General features: G+C 41.9%; 1 protein-coding gene across 2 annotated transcripts in view; it reads left to right on the top strand.

The window, feature by feature from the left end:
• The first annotated feature begins 15,868 nt into the window (after positions 1-15,868).
• RECK (reversion inducing cysteine rich protein with kazal motifs) overlaps positions 15,869-24,758 on the top strand; it is a 72,089-nt gene continuing 63,199 nt past the window's right edge. The window contains exon 1 of one of the 2 annotated variants that reach the window (XM_032396797.1): positions 15,869-16,031. In XM_032396797.1, coding sequence (XP_032252688.1) covers positions 15,932-16,031 — 100 coding nt within the window. In that variant the 5' untranslated portion in view covers positions 15,869-15,931. The remainder of the gene's footprint in view (positions 16,032-24,758) is intronic. The other variant, XM_032396798.1, reaches the window with a different exon arrangement.

The raw sequence follows: 24,758 nt of genomic DNA, 5'->3' as shown, positions 1-24,758 counted from the left end.
CCTGAAGCTGGCCTGTGCTGACATCTCCATCAATGTGATCAGCATGGTCGTGGCTAATGTGATCTTCCTGGGGGCCCCAGTTTTGTTCATTTTTGTCTCCTATGTGTTCATCATTGCTACCATCCTGAGGATCCCTTCAACTGAGGGGAGGAAAAAGGCCTTTTCCACCTGCTCTGCCCACCTCACAGTGGTGGTCGTCTTCTATGGGACCATCCTTTTCATGTATGGAAAGCCCAAATCCAAGGACCCCCAGGGAGCAGACAAGCAGGACCTTTCAGAGAAGCTCACCTCTCTCTTCTATGGGGTGGTGACCCCCATGCTCAACCCCATCATCTACAGCCTCAGGAACAAGGATGTGAAGGCTGCTATGAAGAACCTGGTACATCAATAACACCTAACTGAGTGACTATCAGTGATTTCCAGGCTGCCAGAATGCAAGACCTCCAAACTCCTCATTGTATTCATGGGGAAATGGTAACCCAAAGTAGAGAAGGAAATTTTCTAAGGTCCATGCTGTAGACCATGGGACTAAGACTAAAAAGTAAACTGCTTCTCTATCTATTCACCCACCCATTGTTCCATAGTTAATGGAAGCTTCTATGACCCTAGAAGGAAAGAGCCTTCACATTTCTAGAAATGTTGGCTAGTTGTTGGCTTTGTGCACAACCACAGTGACATCATATCATAGCAATTTTATGCTAGCGAAATCTTAGATTCTCTGCCACCAGAAGCTGGTACATGTCCGTGAAGCCTCATTGGTGTGTGCAAAATTAAGAGACAAACACAGAATTTGGTTTTAGTAGAACTGGGCTCTTGGAATATACTGTGAGGCCCCATATAGAACTGCTAATCACTGTACAAGCTTCAGGATTTTCCTAGAGGCCTGCGTTCAGAAAAATGTCATCTATACCATCACAGCATATTGGCTGATAGCACCATGGCAAGAATTCACCTTAAGTCTTAGCGCCAGGAGAAGAGGGCTCTTACCTTGAGTGTGGAACACTCTGAGGAAGCACAGAGAGATGTTTGTGCTCTCCTCCCCATACCCCAGCTCCAGTCACGCACTAATACAGCACTGCATGGCTGAAAGGCAGCAACTCTCAATCTTTTGTTCCCCACACAAGCTACATGACTCACAGCGTCAAACACTCCCATGTGGGTGCCCAGACAATAAGGAAATCCAGAAAATATTTTGGGGAAAGCAAAGGGTTATAATAATCCTCAGTTGCACAGCTATCACCAGCCATTAGTGAGAGTTGGTTATGGCACAGGTGTGATGCGTGATGGGCTGGGGGGCCTGCAGGTTTGGACTCTTGGAGAGCAGCCATAACAGCTTGGAGGTTGGAGGTCATATTGGGTGAGAGACCTTTGCACAAAAGAGAGAATTCTACTCAACCTGGTTTAAGAATAATATGGATTTATCCAAAAGTAGGGCCAACCTCAGGCAAAGTTAATCAGACTCTAGCTCCTTTGCTCTGAGATTCTCTTGACTCTTCACTCTTCCAAGTGTCAGGTTTGTTCTCAGGCTGACTCTTCTCGTGGTCACAAGATGGCTGCCATTGTCCCAGACCTGCAGTTTCCCCATTCACTTATGGAATAGAAACCACTGGTTCCTGCAACCAGAGAACAAGTGTCCTGAGGTTTGCTCTGACTGGACCCATCAATGCAAACAGCAAACCAATCACAGTGGCAGGTGAGATAAGGGTATGCAGATTGACTTAGACCAGCAGGACCCTCCTCTGAAACAGAAGCTGGGGTCAGTCTAACCTAAGTCTACAGCTGCTATCCAGAGGAAAATCTGGAGTTGTGAGTAAGAAAGTGATAGAGGGGCAATGGACCCCGGAAGGGCAGCCAACAAATGTCTACCATTTTCTGGGCCCTACGTGAGGCTTCCTGCCTCTGGGAAATCCCTAGGAGGGTAAAGTGCCTCTTTTTTAAGATCTTATTATTTTTTATTAGAGAGAGAGTGCATGAGCGGGAGGAGGGGCAGAGGGAAAGGGAGAGGGGAAGCAGACTCCCCGCTGAGCTCAGAGCCCCAGGAGAAGCTGGATCTCACAACCCTTGAGATCACCACCTGAGCCCAAACCAAGAGTTGGACGCTTAACCAACTGAGCCACCCCGGTGCCCCTAGAATGTCTCTTATTGAATATGGAGGCAGAATATTCCCAGCCTGGTCAGAGGCGGCTCAATGCCAGACTTAATTTGATTAAAGATAACAAATACAGAATATTCCTTGTACATCTGAATTTTTGTCCTAGATTCAAACCTGTTCCTGGGTTGTTTGTATCATGTCTCAACTCTACAGCTGAGAAGTCCTCTTGATGGTTTGCCTTCCGAGGTGAATCTTACTCCTCCTTGGCTTTGTAATTTTATAATTTTTCTACTTTTAGGTTTCCTTTGCCCCATTTTCTCACCTGTCCAGTTTTAACTTTTTGGCCTTGGGTGTAGTTTTGGGTTATGTCAGTCCTTTGTGGGATGATGCCAGGCATATATTATGAGACCAACAAGTGAACAAAGCAACAAGCAAGGAAACGAATAAACAAACAAAACCCAAATGAACTAATGACAAAACACGGCGGTGGGAGGAGCAGTGGTGGGACTGTGGGAGACGTAGCTCCTCACAGCTCCTTCTCTGGGCCTTGTTGTCTCTCCCCTGCTCTACCTAAGTTTGGGACTGGATGCCCTCGAGGTCCTTTCCAGGTTGACTTTCCAAGGTGGTGATTCTAACCCCAGGCCATAGGCATGAGACTAGGATGGTGAAAATGAGACTTTGTAAAAGTCACCTTCCAGTATCACGGTCCCTAGGGCATCCTTGTCCTGTGCTGCTTCCTCAACTCCCAGTCCCCTTGACTTCTTATATGTGTTACATGATACAGGAGATGGTGATTATAATTATTTCCACATCTGTACTTAGATTTACCTGAATACAAGGCTCTATGAGCAGATCTCAGGTCCTTTGTCATGGATACCCCCGAAGGTATGTCCGTGCTATCTGGCAATTGCACTTGAAAGATTCTGCTCGTTCCCAGATTCTGGGTGGTGGTAGAGGTTCCTTTCATGTAGGATTGCATATAAAATACCAAAACTATCTGCAAAGATTAGGACTTCTTGTGGGCTTTCTAGCAGGAGAGAGGAAAGAGTACACCAATCTCTACTGAACTTCTCTTTGGGCCTGGGGACAGTGAGCAGGGGTCAGAACATCCCTCCTTGGAAAGCTGTAAAATGAGGATCCTACTCTCGTTGAATTGACCACAATCTGACCCTCCTCACCAGCAGAGGTGAGCGGGGCTACGGGCAAATAGAGGAAAGTGGGTTACCCCAGGAGAAGTTGGGCAAGGGGACACAGGGAGGGGCTGGGGCTATCTGTTGCTGTCTCTACATTTTCCTTTGTTTCGTTGTGTTAACATCGTGCTTAGAGCAAGTCTTACTAATAGTGAATAAGAGGGGTGGAGTTGAGCTTTATTACAGCCCTTTGCTCCCGCACCCCATTTAAAAAATTTTCTTTAGAGTCTGGAAACACCAGTGTTCTGGCTCCATCAGCCTCAGCTCTACTAAAACTTCTGCTCATGAATTCTAGGTGATTTCCCTAGTCAACCCAAATGAATTCTTAGGGGGAAAAAAAGGAGAAAAAATTTACTTGAGCCTACGCAAGTAAATCTTTGTTCCTCTAACTAAAAGAGCAAAACTAAACAGATTGAGATGAAAGTTCACTGAAGAGTCGCTGGCTCACAGCTGGTACTAGCCACAGACTCAGGAACAATTAAGATTCCCAGGGGATCCTTTGAGGACCAGGGCTGGTTCTGCTTGCTCCCAATTAAGACTGATGCTCTGTTCCCCTGGGAGTTAAGTCCAGGAACCTGAGTATTGTGGAAAGTCCATTAGTATTCCAAATTGAATGATTGCAACAGCTGCTTCTTGCACTCCCCAGGAAAACAAGAGAGCAGTTCAAAGAGCAACTGGGTAGGGGAGAATGGGGAGGGGGACATGCGGGCTGCTCCAGTCAGCACAGACTGGGGCTGAGCCATCCTGCCACGTCCCTCCAGAAGTACTGTGAGCCCAGGCCAGGGAGCCAGAGACCTACCCTTCCAGTAGCTGTTTGCTACTGTTGAGTTTCTTTCCCTCTGTGAGCCTCAATTTCTTTGTCTGTGAAATGGGAGCATATCCCCCATTCCTGTCAATAAACAATGCATGGGAAGACACCTAGGAGAGCCCAGAAGGGAGGGATTCATGGCTCACACCCCACAACCTGTCACTCATTGATTAGGGGTCCCCTCTGGGTTTCCCCCTCCACAGTTCATGAGCTATGGCTCCAAACTGCTGATGCCACTTGGGGCACAGATTTGAAGGAGCCTCTGGTGGCCGATCTGTGACCCTGGCTACCCGTGCCTCTGCACGCCCGGCACCTGGTGGCCATTTCTGCCAGCCTCGGAGATCCGTCCTTCTTGAATCTCAGCGTGCTCAAGAGTCACCTGGGGATGTTGTGGAAACGCCGATCTGGATTCAGTGAGTCTGAGGTGGGACCCGAGACCCTGCATCTCTGACAAGTTCCTAGGGGATGCCTATGTTGCTGCTCTGCAGGCCACACTGAGCAGCAAGCCCTAGAAGCCTTGGGAGCAGGACTGAGGGACTGAAGGAAGAGGCAGGGAAACACCTCCTGCCTGGAAGGCTCCTGCATGTGCCAGGTCCGTGCGCATCAGACACCGGTCTGGTCTCTCCAGTTTCTAGGGCAGCAGTTTGCCCTGTGACCTCACTTCTCTATGGATCTAAGGATTGTTGATTGATCAGTTCGTTCAGCTTCTTACTTGTCAGTAGAGTGTTGACTACCTAGCTTCTTACATATTAGACCAGAAACTAGCCATTCCCATTTCCAATAGCTCCAAAGTGCAGTCAAGCGCAAATACAATATGCGGTCAGGGGCACCCAGGTGGCTCAGTCGGTTAAGCATCTGCCTTCAGCTCAGGTCATGATCCCGGGGTCCTGGGATCGAGCTCCGCGTCAGGCTCCCTGCTCCGCGGGAAGCCTGCTTCTCCCTCTCCCTCTGCCTCTCCCTCTCCCTCTGCCTCTCCTCCCTGCTCGTGCGCTCTCTCTCTCTCAAATAAGTAAATCTTTTTTAAAAATAAAATAAAATGTGGTCAGGTGCAGAATAAGAGGCATAATTGTAGCAGAGAAAGAAATACATATCAAATTTTGCAGAAAACACAATTATTATAGTTCCAAAAATTAACCAGAAAGCTATTAGCAGTAATATGAGTTCAGAAAAGTTAAGGAGATAGAAATAACTTCTCAAAAATCAATTGTATTCCTACATACCATCAATATACAAAAGGAAAAAAACATGAATAATATGCTAGTTATAGTGGCAACAAGTGTTCAATAATTGGAAACAAACTTAATTGCAGGCATGAGAGAGTTAAGAAAAAAAAAATTATAAGAGTGTTTTGGGAGCACAGGGGAAGGCAGAGTGATTGACCAGGAGTCACTCTCGGGAGAAGCAAGGGAGAAGAACAATAAAAATGACCTTAATTTCTAGGGTAGAAGCTCTCAAACTGTATCAAACAGAAGACCTTCTCTAATATGAGCTCTACCTCCAAATATTTCAATTTCCTTATGTCAGAGGTAAGGCCAATAGAAAAGCTGGGCTCAGGGCTCAGAAACATAGTTATTTAGTGTTTTTAAATCCTTCCAAGACTCCACTGAGCTACATAAATTGCTGTGAAGAACAACTGAACAACACAAAGATCTTTTCAAGGGAACAATGTTAGATTCTTCCTACCAGATTTGAACTTACTACAAGGTAGCAATTACTGAACTACATACCATTGCTTTTTAAAGTTTTGTAACATCAGTGGTATCAGACACCAGAAGATCCCAACTATAAGAATTAAATACACATATGTCAGGTCGAAATTCAAAGCATGAAGAAAAAAAATCACTTTTTAATAGTGGGCAGCCACAACTTTCAATTGAATGAAGGTTTGCCTGTGATCCCCACGTTACACCGTACGTTGCCGCACACTACTGAAGGACTGGAATTCAACATAAAATACCATCGTGATGACAAAAAGCTAAAAAAGAACAGAATAACATATTTATTCCAGCTGTGGAAGGAGGTGTGATTCATTATTTTGGAAGAGAGAAGGTATCGGAATTAAAATGGACAAGTTCAAACATACATTGTACAAAACTCCTGAATAATAAAGTCTGATCAAACAAGTATCAAACTACTGCCAAATGGAAGTTTGTCAGACTCCACAAGTATTTCTTTAAAGTATATATATCCCAAATAACTTTTAATAGGTAGTAAAACAATGGACACATGTAAACTTGCGATGTTTTGAGTTTTTTACACACTAGGGGCCCCTAGTGTGTAACGTTAGCATGCGTGCCATTGAGTTGACTTCCTTTTGCATAGACCTCAGAATAAATCTCTTCCTGCCATCTCTGTGCATTTGTTTTATCTTCTTTAAATGTGTCCTTGATTATAAAAAGTGTAGTTCTGCACCGATCTTTTCTTTAATCTAGGCTGATGCACATCCGCTCATGTATATATAATTACACCAGGAAGTACACACAAGCACTGTTCTCAATTAAGTGTCGGGCAAGGGTCAGATTCATCTGCTTGGTGCATGTTCTCATCATGGTGTAATAGCCGATTGCACAATAACAAATGAACATATAACTGGTCACACAGTAATAATGTCACATTATAAATAGTAATGGGATTAACCATAAATTTGGGGTGTTACTTCTCTGACTACATTTTTGGTAAGGAATTGAACAGTCATCCAATCTTATTAGTGAACCACTATTTTTTTCTGATTTTTAATGTCAAACTAGCATTTTTTAAATTAATAAACTTTTCCTTTTAGAGCAGTTTCAAGTTCACAGCGAAACTGGGCGGAAAGTACAGACAGTTCCCATATAGCCCCATTTCCGCACATGTACCATCCCCCTCATTATCGACATCCCCTCCCCCCAGAGTGATTATCTTTGTTAGAACCAATGAACCTACACTGACCGTCATCACCCAGAGTCCATAATTTACATTAGTATTTACTCTTGGTGGTGTACAGTCTGTGGGTTTGGACAAATGTATAATGACTATAGTTTTGTGCAAAATCCCTTCACTGCCCTAAAAAGCCTCCATGCTCTGTTTCTTCATCCCTCCCTCCCCACTAACCCCTGGAAACCCCTCGTCTTTTTACTTTTCCAGAATGTCATATAGTTGGAATCATACAGTATATAACCTTTTCAGATTGGCTTCTTTCACTTAATAACATGCTTTTAAACATCCTCCATGTCTTTTCATAGCTTGATAGCTCATTTCTTTGTAGTGCTGAACAATATTCCACAGTCTGGATGTACCACGGCTTATTTATCCACTTATCTACTGAAGGGCATCTTGGTTGTTTCCAAGTTTTGGCAATTATGAAGAAAGCTGCTATAAATATCCGTGTGTGGATTTTGGTGTGGACATAAATTTTCACAAGTCAATACTGAAACAAAAATTTCTCAGTACTTCTTCTTCAAGGTACCATCTTGATTTAAATAAAAAGTGGTTTGAGATTGCAAGGTGAGCTATTTCAGAAACCATGACCCTTTGCAAACTACTCATCTGTACGAATGAGAATTTTCTCTACAGCAGGCAACCAAAACAAAATACCAAAATAAATTGGAGGCTGAAACTCGTGCGAAGGCAGTTATCATCCGTAATTCCAGATTTCAAGTTTTTGTGTTCATCAAAATCTCATTATCTTTGAATTCTAGTTCATTATCTTTGAACCAAGTAATTGTTATAAATTTAAACTTATAAGAGAAATGTAGCAATAAAACACGGCTTTCCCCCTCCTTTTTTACATAGCAGGACTCTACAAGATTTTGTTGGAAAAAAGTTTCCACTGCTAAAAAGTAAAAATAATATTTTTTAAGTTTGAAAACTACTGAAATACACAGACAAAGAGAGTAGAGAATGGGGCCAATTTCATTCTCACAGTCTCATGTTTTTATTTATTTTTATTTAGATTCTAGTTAATGAACATACAGGGCAATATTGGTTTCAGGTGTAGAATTTAGGGATTCAGATAGAATTTAGTGATTCATCACTTACATATAACACCCAGTGCTCATAACAAGTGCCCTCCTTAATACCCATCACCTATCTAGCCCATCCCCCGTCCACCTCCCTCCAGTAACCCTCAGTTTGTTCTCTATTGTGAAGAGTCTCTTATGGTTTGTTTCCCTCTCTCCTTTTTTTCTTTTGCCCCTTCCCATATGCTCATCTGTTTTCTTAAATTCCACATATGAGTGAAATCATACGGTATTTGCCTTTCTCTGATGGACTTACTCACTTAGCATAATAGAGTCTAGCTCTATCCACGTCATTGCAAACAGCAAGATTTTTTTTTTTGATGGCTGAGTAATATTCATTTATCCATTCATCAGTCGATGGACATTTGGGCTCTCTCCATCATTTGGCAGGCTCATGTCTTTAGAGGACTCATCAGAGGCTGGCAGGTATTCTACCAGCATCACAGATTAAGGGTCACAGTGCTGAATTGTATAATGTGTCGGTACTGGGTGCCTTGGGGTAGGGCTTCTCTTCCTCCTGTGAGATCTCAACTCAGAGGCCGATGGGGAGGGCAGATACACACAGATTCTGCTTTCGGGCACAAGGATCACCTTTGTTTTACGAAGCCATACTCCCAGTTCTTAAATCAGCAGTGAACATGATAACAGGTAGAAAATGTCTTCTCTGGCTGGACCGTTGCTTCTAAGCTAGTTGTCTCTGCAAGTCCCTCTCCTGTTAAGTGGCTAAAACTTAATTTCAGTCCATTCAGTGGGATCTCAGCTTTGTGGAGGCCTCTCCTCAAGCCCCTCCCTAGCTTTCAGAGGCCTATATAGGGCCAAACCCGCCAGTGGGGACTGGAAAAGAAGGCAGGACATCTGGTCCTCAGTTGTCATCATCAATTCCTGTTGACACTTGCACTCTCGTGTGGTATCCGGTTGTAGAGATCATGCAAACAATAGGCACGGCCTCTGCAGGCTCTCAGTGCTCTCTCACCTCCTGCTTGCCCCCCTCAAATGGCATAGCAAGTGCTCAGCTTCTCTTCCGTGGCCCTGCAAGCGGAGACCAGGGAACAAGGCACGCGTGCAGCCATTTCTCTTCTACACTCACATCACGCGAGTGCAGGGGAATTTTATGACGTATGGCACTTCCCTGAACTCCAGGGGGGCAGGACTGTGTCTCTCAGAGTATTCTTCCACGTCTGTTGTTCATATGCCCTCAGCCTTTGGGGCTAGATTCTGATATCTCAGAAGCTTTTACTCTGATGACCACCGTCTCTGCCTGGAATTTCAAAGGTGTATTTTTAAAACCAAAAAGTTAGGAATTGTCTTCTTTGTCTACTGTTCTACTCTAGTAATCATCTCTGAAGAAATGAATGCCTTACCCTCGTGTTTTAGTTCTAATGAAGGAATTATAAGAAATAAGAATATATTTTATATGTAAGAAATATATTAATATTTTAAAAATTGGCCCATTATATACATATGAAGACAGAGATCATAAAATCTTTTTTTTTTTTAAGATTTATTTATTTATTTTGGGGGGAAGGGACAGAGGGAGAGAGAGAGAGAGAATCTCAAGCAGGCTCCCCCACTAAGCACAAAGCCTGACAAGGGGCTCAATCTCAAAACCCTGAGATCACAATCTGAGCCGAAACCAAGATTCAGATGCCCAACTGACTGAGCCACCCAAGTGCCCCCACATATCATCAAGTCTTAAAGAATTCAAAACGAACCTCTTTCTTTTCAAGATAGATTGATTCATGATAGTAAAATGTGTTTAAGCTAGACAAATCCAGAAAAATTATTTTCATTAAAGAGTAATTTCAGAAATTTACTATGCATAAATTCCTGAAAACAAAGTATGGGATCCTAGCTAATTAAAATCAACAAAACCTGCTGTGTTCTTAATCAAAAATTTTCTCTCCTCCAGATACCAGAGAGAAATGTGGATCTATATCAATGAATGAAGAGCATCCAAAGTGCTTAACATGTGGGTAAATATAAAAGACATTATTTCTTGCTTTATAGTCCCTGGTTTAAATAACTGGCTATTTAAAGCAAAATAATAATAGTGTGTGGAAGCAAAGTGTATGACAACATTAGCACAAAAATAAGAAGGGGGAAAATGGAATATTGTTGTCATGTTCTTACATTTTACATGAAGTGGTAATTATTATTTGAAGATAGGCTGTAATAAGTTAAAATGTTCACTATAAACCCTAGAGCACCTACTGAAAAGTAAAATAAAGAGGTAGAATTACTAAGCCAATAGAGAAGATAAAATGAAATCATAAAAACAACACTCCAAACACTCTATTATTCCAGAAGAATGTAGGAAAAGAGAAAAAATGGGAAAATGGAAAAAAGAACAAATGGAGCAAATAGAAAACAAATAGCAAGATGGTAGATTTAAACTCAGCCACATCAATAATTATATTAAATCTAAATGACCCTCTAGAGGGTATTATGCTAAGCGAAGTAAGTCAGTCAGAAAAAGACAAATACCATATGATTTCACTCATATGTGGAATTTAAGAAACAAAACAGATGAACATAGGGGAAGGGAAGGAAAAAGAAGATATAAAAACAGAGAGCAAGGCAAACCATAAGAGACTCTTAACTATAGGAAACAAACTGAGGGTTGCTAGAGGGGAGGGCTGTAGGGGGATGGGGTGATGGACATTAAAGAGGGCACTTGTAATGAGCACTGGGGGTTACATGCAACTGATGAATTACTAAACTCTACCCCTGAAACGAATAATACACTATATGTTAACTAAATTGAATTTAAATTTAAAAATTTTAAAAAATAAAATAAATTACCTGACTCCTCCAATTAAAAGACAGATATTGTCAGATTAAATTAAAAAGAAAAAAAGCAACCAACCATATGATTTCTACAAGAAACCTACTTTAAATATAAAGAAACAGTTGAATTAAACATGAAATGATGGTGAAATTATACCACACAAACAGGAATCAAAAGATTTTCTGGGTTTTATTTATCTAAAATATAGAAAGATGTTTTGAGCTCAGGACAAAATTATTGGTAACATTTATTAAAAGATTTTATTTATTTAACAGAGAGAGAGAGAGAGAACACAAGAAAGGGGAGCGAGTGGCAGGCAGAGGGAGATCAGCGGGGGGCCCGATGCCAGGCTCAGTCCCAGGACCCCAGGATCATGACCTGAGCCAAAGGCAGATGCTTAACCGACTGAGCCACCCAGGCGCCCTATTGGTAACATTTTAAAAGTGCCATACAGGTCTCTTAAGTGTTAACCTTTCTTTAGAATGAAAGATAATTACAACAGCACCGTGGAATGGAACTATGTAAGTCCCAAGTGAACCACATGTGTAATTTTAAGTTTTCTAACAGCCACGCGAAAAAGAGTAAAAAGAATAGTGGTGGATATTCATAAATTTGTGAAAACCCATAGAATGTATAACACCAAGAATCACCCCTCATGTAAACTCTGGACTTGGGGTGACAATAATGAGTCAGTGTAGGTTCATTGATTGTAACAAATGTGCCACTCAGAGCAGGATGTTGATAGCAGAAGAGCCTGTGCCTATGTTGGTGTGGGGGGTATATGCGAAATCTCTATACTTGCTGCTCAGTTTTGCTGCGAACTGAAAACTGCTCAAAAAAAAAGAAGGAAAAGAAAAAAAGAAAAAGTCTGTTTAAAACAAAACAAAAACCCAACAACAACACAAAAAACCCAAAATAGGTATAAAGAAACAGGTGGAGAGCGCCTGGGTGGCTCAGTCGTTAAGCGTCTGCCTTCGGCTCAGGTCGTGATCCCGGGGTCCTGGGATAGAGCCCCGCATCGGGCTCCCTGCTCTGCGGGAAGCCTGCTTCTCCCTCTCCCACTCCCCCTGCTTGTGTTCCCTCTCTCGCTGTGTCTCTGTCAAATAAATAATTAAAATTAAAAAAAAAAAGAGACGGGTGGAATTAATTTTAATAATTTTAATAATATTTTATGTTCTTATTTTCATACTAAGTCTTTAAAATCTGGTGTCAGCACATTTCAACTTGCTATCTCTCTAGTACTCAAGAGCCACACGCGGCTAGCAGCTACCATATTAGTACACCTCGAGACTTGACTCTTCTCTCCTGGGGAGGAAATGGGAAGTCAGGTGGGAAGTAAATCCAGCCAGTGAGTTCTGTGACCCAGGTTGAAGGTTGTCCATATCTCTCATTACAGTTCTAGAGTGTTAACATCATTCACTGTCTGTCAAGCACTGTGTTAGACATTTTAAATATAATATCTTCCTTCATCTTCGTAAGAAGTCCAAGATAAACTTTATGTAAAGGAAAAAACTGAGACTCAGAGAAGTTAAATGACTTTGCCCAAGGTCAGACAGTTAGTTAACACAACGAACTACTAATGTAATTAACAGCTAGTTAGTGCAATTTGGACTCCGGTGTATCTTAAGCCCATGCTCTTTACACTACATCACATTGCTGCTTTCTGGCTCATGGGAAACCTAACTGCTTCTGGTGGTCTAATCAAGGGGAAACAGGAAATAAGCTATTAGCTTTATCAAAATACAGTAAGGTAATCCCAAAGTGGATGTGCTGTTTCTTCAAGCGCATTGAACATGCCTGAGACCAGTGTCAGATCACTTGCCCCCAGTGGGCAATCACCAATAGAGTGTCCAAATCCTATATGCTTCAGAGGGTACCCCCACAGGAGGGTTAATGTACCAGAGAGTTGGCCAGAAAATGCTTGGCTAAGAAGGGCCTCAATGTCCCTATTTCTTGACTTCCCCCGGGATATAGTGTCTGGTCAGCCGTCCTTTGGTGTGGAAGGATCTCAAGTAGCTTCCATTTGGTGGTTCATCATCACAACTCAGATTTCAGCCATTCTTCTGACATGTCCGTCTCAAATAGAAATCTTGGTAGTAGAGAAATTATCTCTACTACCAGTTCCCCTCAACCTCACTGGTATAACTATATTGATTTACTTGTCCAGAGCAACTTTACTGCCATATCTCATAAGAATTACCTGGAAATAAAGTCACTTCTGATTCTATAGCTAAGAGATCTCCAAGTATTCAGGCATTCTCTTTGTGCATGAGACTCCAGGTATCACCTCTAAAGTCAACAGAGAGGGGCGCCTGGGTGGCTCAGTCGTTAAGCGTCTGCCTTCGGCTCAGGTCATGATCCCGGCGTCCTGGGATCGAGCCCCACATCGGGCTCTCTGCTCCGCGGGAGGCCTGCTTCTCCTTCTTCCACTCCCCCTGCTTGTGTTCCCTCTCTCGCTGTGTCTCTCTCTGTCAAATAAATAAATAAAATCTTTAAAAAAAAAAAAAAATAAAGTCAACAGAGGTGCAGGCAACCACTCATGTTATTGGGGACTTAGGATCTTTGAACCGCAACTGAGCAGTCCTTTATCCTTTTCCTCCTTCAGCTGCTTCTTCAGAGTCAATGATTTCTGATGGGGCAGGTGGATAGTCTTTCCTTTAGGAATCGTTATGAGTTGAACTGTGTGTCCCTGCCTCCCCCCCAAATTCATAAGTTGAAGTCCTAACCCCCAGTACCTCAGAATGTGACCCTATTTAGAAATAGGGGTTATTGTAGATGTTATTAGTTAAGATGAGGTCATACTGGAATAGGGTGGGCCCCTAAATCAATATGACTAGTGTCCTTATAAAAAGGATAAATTTGGACACAGACACACACACAAGGAGAATTCCATGTGAAAAGGAAGGCAGAGATCAAGGTGATGTGTCTACTAGCCCAGGAGTGCCAACGACTGCCAGTAACACAGCAGAAGCTAGGAGAGAGGTATGAGTCAGATTCTCCCTCACAGCTCCCAAAAGGAACCAACACTGCCAACACTTTGATCTCAGACTTCTAGCTTCAAGAACTCTAAGACAATAAATTTCTGTTGCTTAAGCCACCCAGTTTGTAGTACTCTGTTATGGCAGCCTAGGAATCTAGTACAGGGACCCAATGGTCTAATGACCCATCTGCATGGCTTATAACAATTGGTCTACCTATTGAATTATCTTGGGAACGGTATCTATTACCTGTATGACCCCATTTTTCCATATGGAAACCTCCTTACAGGCCTCTCTATGACATTTGCTAAGGTGCACAGAGCTAAGGAGTCCAACAATCCTGTTTTGCCTGGGACTAAGGAAGTGTCTGAGACATGAGACTTTCAGTTTTAAAATCAGGACAGTTCCAAGCAAAGCAAGATGTGTTGGTCACCTTACAAAGAGCCCACTTCCTGTTCAGGTCCTTCCAGGGCACAGTTGAACCCAGAGCAACCATCTTAGTCCTCTCAGCTGAGTGGGTTACCACAGGAATTGGGGAATTCTGTGCAGAAGAGATACATATTGTGACAGAGGGGTGAAAGCACCTCAGAAGTCCAGAACTAAAGGTAAGAGGTTCTGAAAGAATGGTGGCAGAGGTGCAGGGAGGGTGTGGAGATGAAGCTGGAAAAGGTGATTGGGTCTAATGGCTAAGAACCTCTGACTCCACGTTAAATAATTGTATATCACTGTATCCTGTAAGAAGACAGGTGGCCTCTCAGACTTTGAAGCAAGAGAGTTGTCATCAAAGCAGATGTTTCAGGAAGATTATAATTTATCTATATTTTCCCTTTGTAAACTTAAAAGAGAGAGAATAGATACAAAGGGACCTAAAACACATATAAATTACAATATATGGACTTTGGAACTTGAAAAACTGTAAAAGGAAATTATGAGATAATAGGGGAAATGTAACACTGGATATTTAATAATATTAAGGAATTTTAAATTTGTAGCTGTGGTTCTACTTTTTTTAAAAGGGAGGGGAGAGGGGGCCCCCTGGGGACTCAGTGGTTAAGTGTCTGCCTTCTGCTCAGGTCATGATCTCAGGGTCCTGAGAACCCCTGCTCAGCGGGGAGTCTGCTTATCCCTCTGCCCCCCCATGCTCTCTCTCTCTCTCAAATAAATAAAATCTTTTTTTTTTTTTTTAAGGTATTAATTCAGGAACGGAGAGAGGGAGAGAGGCACTTTGATAGCCAGTGGGCCCTCTCAAACATTCCCCACAATAGCTGTAGGGGTAAAGGGTGGAGTGGGGACCTACCTCCAAATTACTCCTTAAAATCTAAACCTGACATTCAAGGCTCTCCATATCTAGATACACAACCATTCCAACACCCGCCTTTTCCTAATAGGAATAAGTACTTTTTTTTTAAATTTTATTTTATTTTGTTATGTTAATCACCATAACAGTACATCAAAGACACATACAGGCTACATGTGCCAAAGAGCTTTGGTGGTGAAATTGTCCCTCGGTCCTGTTAGGAGACCGTGTCTTCGGCAGTGCCCCTCAGATTTTAGGGGAGGTCAAGTTGACCCGAGTGCTTTCTTTGCGTGTGAGGCAGCGTCTGGGCAGAAAGGATATTAAGAGGCTCATTGAGGGTAAAGAGAAGTGAAAGGAAGAGGTCCCTTTGGTTCAGCCTTGGACTATGCCCTAGTTCTCAGGCGAACTTAGAGTGTGATCTTGGCAGGTCAGTCTCCTCTCTGAGCTTCAGTGAACCCAGCTGCAAAGCTCAGGAGGCGGTAAAGGTGTTGAAAGGGCCCTTCCAGCTCTGACACCTTCTGACCCCGCACTTGGGGAACCCTGTCTGCGGGACTCCTCAGCAGAAGCCCACGCACAGCTGGGCCTTAACAAAGAGCCGGGGTCTCGGGAATGTTCCCGCCCCCAGCAGGTTTTGGAAACTCCCAGAGGCCGAGGGGCGGGGCTTGAGAGCGCCGCAGCCAATCAATAAAGGTCCAGGCCGCCGGGGCGGGGCTTCCGCGAGCAGCGGCGGCTGCCAGGCTGGGTCCGAGCATCCCGCGGCTCCGGACCCCCGGCCCGGACATGGCGGCCGTCCCGGCCTCCCCGCGAGGCGCGCTGCTGCTTCTTCTGGCCGTGGCGGGGGTCGCGGAGGTGGCAGGGGGCCTGGCCCCTGGCAGTGCGGGTGAGTAACTGCTAGAGCAGCGGTTCGGGGCGGTCCAGGGCGGCCGCCTCAGCGCTCCAAGATGGCGCGAGGCAGGGGGCGGGGGTGCCCGCGACCCCCAGACCTGGCCCAAGTCCGGTGACCCAGGGTCCGGACGTCCCGGCAGGCGGGAGGGGGCTCTGAGACGGCACGAGCGAGGAGCCCTCTCCACCCTCGCTCTCTCCGCACCGAACGTCTGCTGCACTGGGGACGGTGACCCGGGTTCGAGGCCTTGCCCTGTCACCCACAGGACAGGGGCCCCCGTCTCGGCCCTCACCCCCACAGCGGACTCGGGTCTGCCAGAACTGGTGAAATGCCTTTGCCCAGGACGGTCGCGAGGGTTGGATGGGATTTCCGAGGTACAGCTGCCTTACCGCCGCCCTGGCCAGTTATTGTAACTTGACCTACGGTTCAGAAAGGCAGACCTCAGGCGGCGAGCGTTGATGGGCCCCACAGCCTACCAGGTTCAAGTCTCTGAAGAGAATGGGCCCGAGCCTGCTAAATCCAATTCTGCTGCCATCCGCGGTGGGTGCACGGTTTGTCCAAGGTAGCGCTGGGCTCTGGCGGGAGATAGATTAAAAATCAATAAACTGTTTTCTGGGGGCTGTTGGGCTTAAGGAGAGTTGTGTTTCTGCTCTTAAGGAATTAAACCAAGAATGGATAAGAAATTGTTCAGTGCTTCCCACTTTCTGGGCTTTAGGAGTTGATGCCAACTCTTGTTCCCCCGAGAGCTCTGTAGGAGGTGGGGTACAGCAGGACTCAAGCCGCTGGGATTCAAGGTAGACGTGTCCAGAGGAGATGGAAGACTGGGTGCACAGAGGGAGAGAGATGACATCCATCTAGGATGGGAGGAAAATTGAATGATCCCCCGATTGCACAAACATTAGAAGATGGCTGGGATTTACACAAGCAAAGCAGAGAAGTGCATTGCCTACAGGGAGAGACACCTAGAACAAGCAAAATCAACCCCAACAAGGTTTTAAGATAACTTAAAATGTTAAAGGTTTTGTTTGTTTGTTTTTTAAGACAATAAAGTATTTAAAGAGGGGAGAGAATTGTGTCAGGTACCTGGGATTAAATAGTTAATTGTAACTGGGTTCTAAATTTGGCTGTCAATTAGACATCAAAGGAGAGAGAGGGAGAGAGAGAATGAGAATATGCTGTGTATACTTGGCTAAATCAGCTGACCTTTCTGGGCCCCATTTTTCTCATTAAGTTGATCTAAAGCACTTCCAAAGTTATGGTCCATGGAATACTAGTTGTCCATTCTCATCCCACAACCACTTGATTCTGTGGAGTAATTAAGAATATTTGAACAAGTTACTTAGCCTTAGTCTTTTTTGCGTTAATATCCACATTTATTATATATAGTACCTTATGGATTTTATTGTGAGAATTAATTGAAGTAATACATGTATAGAATTTAGAATAGTGTATAGTAAGCACTGAAACGTTAACTATTAAATAAGCTTGGGAAACACTGCACATTGTACCTTTTTTTATAAATTCACGAAACATGTTAGACTCACAATAAAGGGTACAAGGATTCTTTTTACGGTAATGAAAATGTTCTTAAGTAGTTGTGATGGTTGCACAACTCTGTGAATATTTTATTTTAAAAACAACTAAACTATACACTTTAAAAGGGTGCATTTAATGGTATGTGATTGTTAATGTATAAACCGAGGCATATTAAACATTTTAAGAGTTTAAATCAAAAATTGATTTGAATCAAATAGCACCAAACAGGAAGTGACAGGAGCTAGCGGAAAGATTTTGACAGAGAAGAGGTAGAAGCAAAGCAAGGAAATTATTTGATTGGCTATAGCTTAAGTGGATGCCTTATTGGGAAAGCCTGGGTAGCTGTGATTGGATGTCCTTAGGTTTTGATTTCTTAACCTTGAGGCATTATAGGCTTAGGTTTTTGTTTGCTTAAGTAGGCTATCAAGGCATTAAATAACCACCTCAGTCTAATGGCCTCCTTGCTTTATTAATTTAACATGATTTATATCTCAATAAAATTATTATAGAAAGAAAGAAAAGCTTGTTTGCTTATGAACTCTTTTTCTTCATGATACCTAAAGGACATTAGAAAATGCTGGGCTACATAATTTCTAAAGGCCCTTCCAGCTCTAAAAATCCATGACAACATATAGTTTGTATTGTTTGATAAAAAGAAAAATTCCAAGTTTGATCTAAAAATGAGATTTGTCCTGTGTTCTAAGTTCTAGGAAGCATTTATTACCTGGTCCTTACATAAAGGACATTGAGTAATACAATGGACAAAAGCTTCCATTGTGATTTTGTAGAAAGTGTGGGAAAAGTTCTTCAATCCTAAATAAAAATTGAGAACAGAATATTAAATTGTATTTCAGTGAAGGTCTGGCTTTTATTGCTGATCAGACAGTCTTTTTTCTCTCCAAGTCTGGGTATTCCTATATATCCCCTGGTATAAGGCTTTACTTAGAAGTCTTATCTGTTCTTAGAGATTTTTATTGCTATTACTGGGGGTGGAGGTGAGGGAATGATATTACTAGCTCAGTGATTATTATCTCTTGTGAAGTTTGGGCACACCTTCTACATTGGTGTAATGCCACTCTTCCTATCCCAGTGTACTTTCCAGTCGTAGCACCGCCCCCCCCCCCCCCCCCCCCCCCCGGCCATTTCTGATGTTCTCTTTGAAGGATGGGATGGGACCCTATGCTGTGGTCTCAGGATCTGTGTGTCATGGCATCTGATAGTAGCTCTGTTTCTATTTAAGATGTTTTGTAATGTTACAAAAAAAGGAAAGATGAGACATTAAGGGCTAAATTTCAATAAGTTGACATTTAAGGAATTATGTAATAGTCAGCCTAGAATCCTGAAAAAGAATGTAATGAATTTTAAGTTAGAAAAAGCAAACATCTATCTGGAGGAAAGTAATAAAAAGCAGATTCTCTTCCCAAAGACATATCTTGGCCCACATTGTGGAAAGAGCTAGGATTGGTGATAGACCAGATATGACAGTTTATTCTGGTATGCTGCTCAGAGTTCCTGTCTCATATCCATAGAGTTAAGCAATCTCAATAACCATACTTTTCACTGTGTGCCTCTTCTAGAAGAAAATGGGACGATGTCAAGGAGGTGGTTTTTATACACTTTAAATGTGGGTTTTTTTGTTTTTGTTTTTTTTTTTAAAGATTTTATTTATTTATTTGACAGAGACAGCGAGAGCAGGAACACAAGCAGGGGGAGCGGGAGAGGGAGAAGCGGGCTTCCCGCCGAGCAGGGAGCCCGATGTGGGACTCGATCCCAGGACCCTGGGATCATGACCTGAGCCGAAGGCAGACGCCTAAAGACTGAGCCACCCAGGCGCCCTAAATGTGGTTTTTAAAAGAGCAAAACATCCCACAGAGGTTTGTTTATTCAAAAAAAAGTATTGAGTGCTTGCTAGATGTTAGCCACTGTTCTAAGTACAGGATTGCTTCTCTCAAGGAGCTTACATTCTACCAGAGGAAAGATAGACAATAAACAGATAAATAAAATGATTTTTGATAGTGATAAGTATGATGTGAAGGAAACCAGCTGATAACAGAATTGTGGGTGGTGGGGGGGGTTCTTTACATAGTGATGACAAGAGAGGCCTCTTTGGGAAGATAAAGTTCAGAAACAAAATCTGAAGACTGCAGGTCTAAGACAGGGATAGGGACCAGAAAGTGCAGAGGCCCAAAGACAAGAAGGAACCAGTATGGTTGCAACATAGTGAGCAGGAGAGTGGGCTAGGGCTAACAGTACTGAGCCTTGCAAAAAGCCACGTGAGGATTATGAATTTTATTCCTTGTGCAGAAAGAAACCAGTAGACTGTTATGTAAGAGATGTAAGCTTCGATTTATATTTTAGATCACTCTGGCTGCTGAATGAAAAAAAGTGATTGTAGTGGAGTAGGAGTAACAGCAGTTCGACTGGAAGAAGCCCTCTGCAGTAGGCGAAACAGGAGATAGTGGTGATTTACAGTGAAGTGGTGGTGGAGGTAAAAGAGGAGAGATTCAGGATACCACTGATGGATCAGATGTGGGAAGTGAGGGAAGGAGAAATTAAAGATTACTTGTAGATTTTTACCTTGAGCAGTTTAGTAAAAAATGATGCCATTTACTGAAGTCTGGAAGATGGGGAGGAGCACAGATTGGAGGAAGGTTGGCAAGGTGAGCCAAGAAGAGCATCAAAAGTTCCAGTTTTGTATATGTTTAAGATGGATATTAGGAATAGCTGCTCTAGGTCCATTTCATACCTGTCAGTAATCCATTCAGCAAATATTTGTTAAGCTGTTAATAGTGCCAGATACTGTGATAGGTGCAAGGTGTAAAAGGGTAAGCAAAAACAGACATGGTCTCTGCTTTCATGGGGTTTTTTATTTAGTAGGAAATTCAGACATTAAGTATCATATATATATCTTCATTGCTAACATTATGTGGTTGTATTAGTACACATCCATTTATATTCTAAATGTGAAGAATATATCTGAGGAAAAATGTGATTTAGTTCAGTATATAGCACATAATATGATGGATGCTGTAAAGCACACAAATAACATGAAAAAGATGTCAAGAAAAGTGTAGTATTAAGAGAAACTCTCTGATCATGGAATATACCACTGGGTGCCAGACATTTATACTTTTAGATTCCTTGTTTTATAGATGGGGGGCCTACAGTGTAGAATAGACAAAGCAAAAATACTGGCTGTTAGCCTCTTTGGGGAGGACCTTGCAAGAGTCCTTTGCTTTAGTTTTTCAGAATGATGAATGTCTGGGTTATGGCTCTTTTGACCCCCTAAGGGAACAGAAACCAAGGTAGCTCAGGATTAGGGGGCTAGTATGTAACATCTAACAGGGAAGCACATAGAAATCCAAAGGTAGGAAATTCAGCAAAGCAGACCTCAGGGACTGCTGTGGGAACCAGAAAGCTGCCAGGAGCTAAAATTACTGTTAGAGATAGTCTCTCTCTACCTTCCATAGCTTCTCTATGCATCTCTTGCATTTCCCACTCTCCACCAATCAGCTTCCTCTTTTTACTCATCATTTCTGGGCTACCATGAAACTTCAGCTTCCCTAGCCACAGCTCTTCTTGACCTTATGGTTTCAGGGTCCACCACCACCTGGCTGCACACTTCTGTGCCTGAATATATGATTGGGTCCAATTTATCTTTTGACTTAGGCCAAAACCTCATATGTTGCTAAATTATGGGTTGGTCACCAAATGAAATGTGGTACTGAAGTGTTCCAGTGGGAGAAATATAACTTTTTGTACTTTTTTTCTGATAAAAATCATTGTATAATTAGGAAATTATTACTTATTAACCAATGAATACCATTTTTTGAGCTGAGCAGTATGTTAAATGGATACAAGAAGTTTACAGTCAAACTGGGAGTACCATAAGTACACACATGAAGCGATTAGAGAAGATTTAAATGTTGAAGTTGCCAGTTCTGACTAGAATATCAGGGCCTTCAATAACCAAAAAATCAATAGGGCTTAGAGTTATTGGAGAAGAAAGTCTTACTAAGAGTTGAGGTGGGATTTAAGCCTTGAAAGATGTTCTGGATTTAGGTCAGCGGGGAAAGGGCACTAAACATTTCAGTCAGAAGGCTGTGTCCAAGGTAACTGTAGGCTTTCCTTGTTAAAAAATAATAGAAGGTCAGGGAAGGTAAAGTTACAAGACTTGGAAACCCCCTTTATTAGAAGAGTGACTTCATGAGGGGTCTATCTGGCAGTCATATTGGTAATAGAATCAAATGAATATAATTGGGTGTTTTGGCACTGTAGTATAAGGCAAGCAATGGAGAAGGATATCTGTAACTTGCCAATGATTCAGAAAAAAAAAATACATCTGTCTAGATAGATAAATAAAGCAGTATGATGAAATGTTAGCAATGTTGAACCCAGGTAGTGGGTATATGGGTAGTCACTTTACTGTTTGGCTCTTCCTTAGCTGATGATATATTTTGTATAGAAACACAAGCACCATGTATTTTTAAAGGAATAAATGTAACAATGCAAGAATGTACTTTTAAGTTGAAGATGTAGTTGTCATTTAAATGTTTAGAAGTGTCAATTTCCAGGCTGTTTTGAAAATAAAAATGTGATTAAAAGTAAGATCAGTTTTTTATTATTAAGAAGTCTTTTTTATTTATTTATTTATTTATTTTTATTTATTTTTTTTTTTTTTAAAGATTTTATTTATTTATTTGAGAGAGAGAGAGAATGAGAGAGAGCGAGTACATGAGAGAGGGGAGGGTCAGAGGGAGAAGCAGACTCCCTGCTGAGCAGGGAGCCCGATGCGGGACTCGATCCAGGGACTCCAGGATCATGACCTGAGCCGAAGGCAGTCACTTAACCAACTGAGCCACCCAGGCGCCCAAGAAGTCTTTTTTATTTAGAATGACCTTTTCCAGTATCAGCTCAGATTTAGTTTTTTTCCTCCTCAACAGTGTGAGATATACATATTCTGTTTTAGTAATTCTTTAGGAAGACATTAATTAGGGGGAATCTTTATTTTCTTTAGAAAAGAAAGCAAGAATGGCTTTTCATTAACTAAATTGAATTATAGCTTTTAGGAGGTTTCTGTGGCAAATTTCCTTTTAACTTCAAAAATCCTATAATTCTATGAATATTTTAGTTTTAGATTAGGCTATTTGTTTTCTTAAGTGCTGGTTGGTCTTAGAAGTTGCATTTTTCTCTTGTGGCTGGAGCATGTGCTTCCTGCTTACTTGCCTATCTTTAGTACACATGTGGCCCAAACTGTTAGTCCTTGATGTTTCTAATTATTGGGTAATTCTGCTTGCATATTTCTAGGTTCCACTAATACCTTCTTAAAGCCAATATACATGGCTTTTAGCAATCTCTTTGGTTTTTATTAATTTTATAATTATAGACTCTTGGAATAGGGTGCAAAATATGACACTCATCCTTATGTCTTTAATGAAGATAACACCTGAGCTTTTTATTTTCGTCATGTCAGTATCGTTTTATTTTTAACTAATTTACGTTTATCTGTTCAATTCCATTTCTTGGGCATAAGCAGAGTTTTAAACTATTTTTCTTGAAGAACAAGAAATTAGATTAGAATCAAATTATAAAAACAAAACATTTCTAGAATTAATTGTCTTCTGTAAAAACATTAGGCCTTGGAGAGTTTTTTTGCACTCTAATTGTTAAATGACCCAATTAATTCATTTTAATAGCTCTAAAAAAGACAAAGACCTTTAGTTGCCACATTAATTGCATTTGAATCCCTTCTCCCCATTCTTAATGAAGTCATGTGAATTGATGTCTATTTGTAGACTTTTATTTCTTGAAAAATGTGTTAAAGATTCTAAAAAGTTTTGTTGTTTCAAAGGAAAAAAAATGTACACCAATATAATAATGGCTAAGGTTAAGGATAGGGTATGGAAAATATAATGGAACATACATAGGTCCCCTAGCCTGTTCATGGAGTGTGGCAGCCCTCTCAAGGGAGGAAATGTACTATTAGAGAGGAATGCTCCGTTGGGAGGGGGAAGGGAGTTATTACCAGAAGACTTTGGGCTGCCCTCTGTAATCCCGTATTGTCAGAGTTATCAGAAGGCTTTTGGAAAGACTAGAAGGAAGTCAAAATGTCAACATAGGTTCTGGCAAGACAGTGGGAGTATAGATCATTTTTCTTCTTATTTTCCAAAGTTTTGGGTTTCTTAATGAAAAAAAGAATTATTTTAAAAGTTTAACTTCAGGGGTCACTACATTGTAAATTTGACCTTAACTATTAAATAGGAAAAAATGGGCTTTTATATTTATATTTTTAATAAAACTTTCTATTGTTATTGGATTTTTAATTATAACACATTTTGTTTCTGTTCTAAATAGACCTTTGCTCCAAGAAACTGTTTTTCAAAAATCCCTAGGCCCAAATCAGACTCTTGTCTGCCTGATTGTTTACTTTTTGCTAAGCTTGTGCTTATTGGGACCATATGTTATCCTGAGTTATCTTTGCTCATGATCAGCCGGATTTTTTTGCCCTCAAATGACCTTTGTGTTAGAGGATAGTAGAAAGTGGCAACTTCTTCAGCACTTCAAAAGAGCACATCATTATCGCACAAGAGAGCCTTTTTTTGGTTTTGTTTTGTTTTTCTTTTTCCTATCTGCCCTTCTCATTCTAATGAGTAATGAGACTGGGGACATAACTAGAATCTTAGCAGATGGGGGGAGCATGGTGTGGCATGGCAGGGGAGAAGGGATTTTGAGAAAGCCTCATGAGTGATTGCCCCACTTATACCCTGTTTTATGGAGAACAATTTCCAGTTTTGAACGTAGAAGGCTTGTTGGTGAGATCTAAAGAGCTCTTCGTTTATTCATCTATTCGTTCATTTTCCTCCAATACAAATCCTACCTTCAATCAAAAAAGCTCTGCTTTCATCTAATTTGTGTACTGAAATTGTATAGATTGCATTTGAGGAGATTATGTTGCAAATTTTTTATATTTTATTTATTTATTTATTTATTTTAAATATTTTATTTATTCATTTGAGACACAGAGATAGAGAGAGAGAAAGCATGAGCAGGGAGAGAGGAAGAGGGAGAGGGAGAAGCAGGCTCCCCGCTGAGCCAGGAGCCTGATGTGGGGCTCGATCCCAGGACCCCGGGATCACGACCTGAGCCGAAGGCAGACGCCCAACCATCTGAGCCACCCAGGCGCCCGCA

The sequence above is a fragment of the Phoca vitulina genome, unplaced genomic scaffold (assembly GCF_004348235.1).
Source record: "Phoca vitulina isolate PV1807 unplaced genomic scaffold, GSC_HSeal_1.0 scaffold94, whole genome shotgun sequence".
NCBI classification, from domain to species: domain Eukaryota; kingdom Metazoa; phylum Chordata; class Mammalia; order Carnivora; family Phocidae; genus Phoca; species Phoca vitulina.
This window is presented reverse-complemented; position numbering and strand designations above follow the sequence as displayed.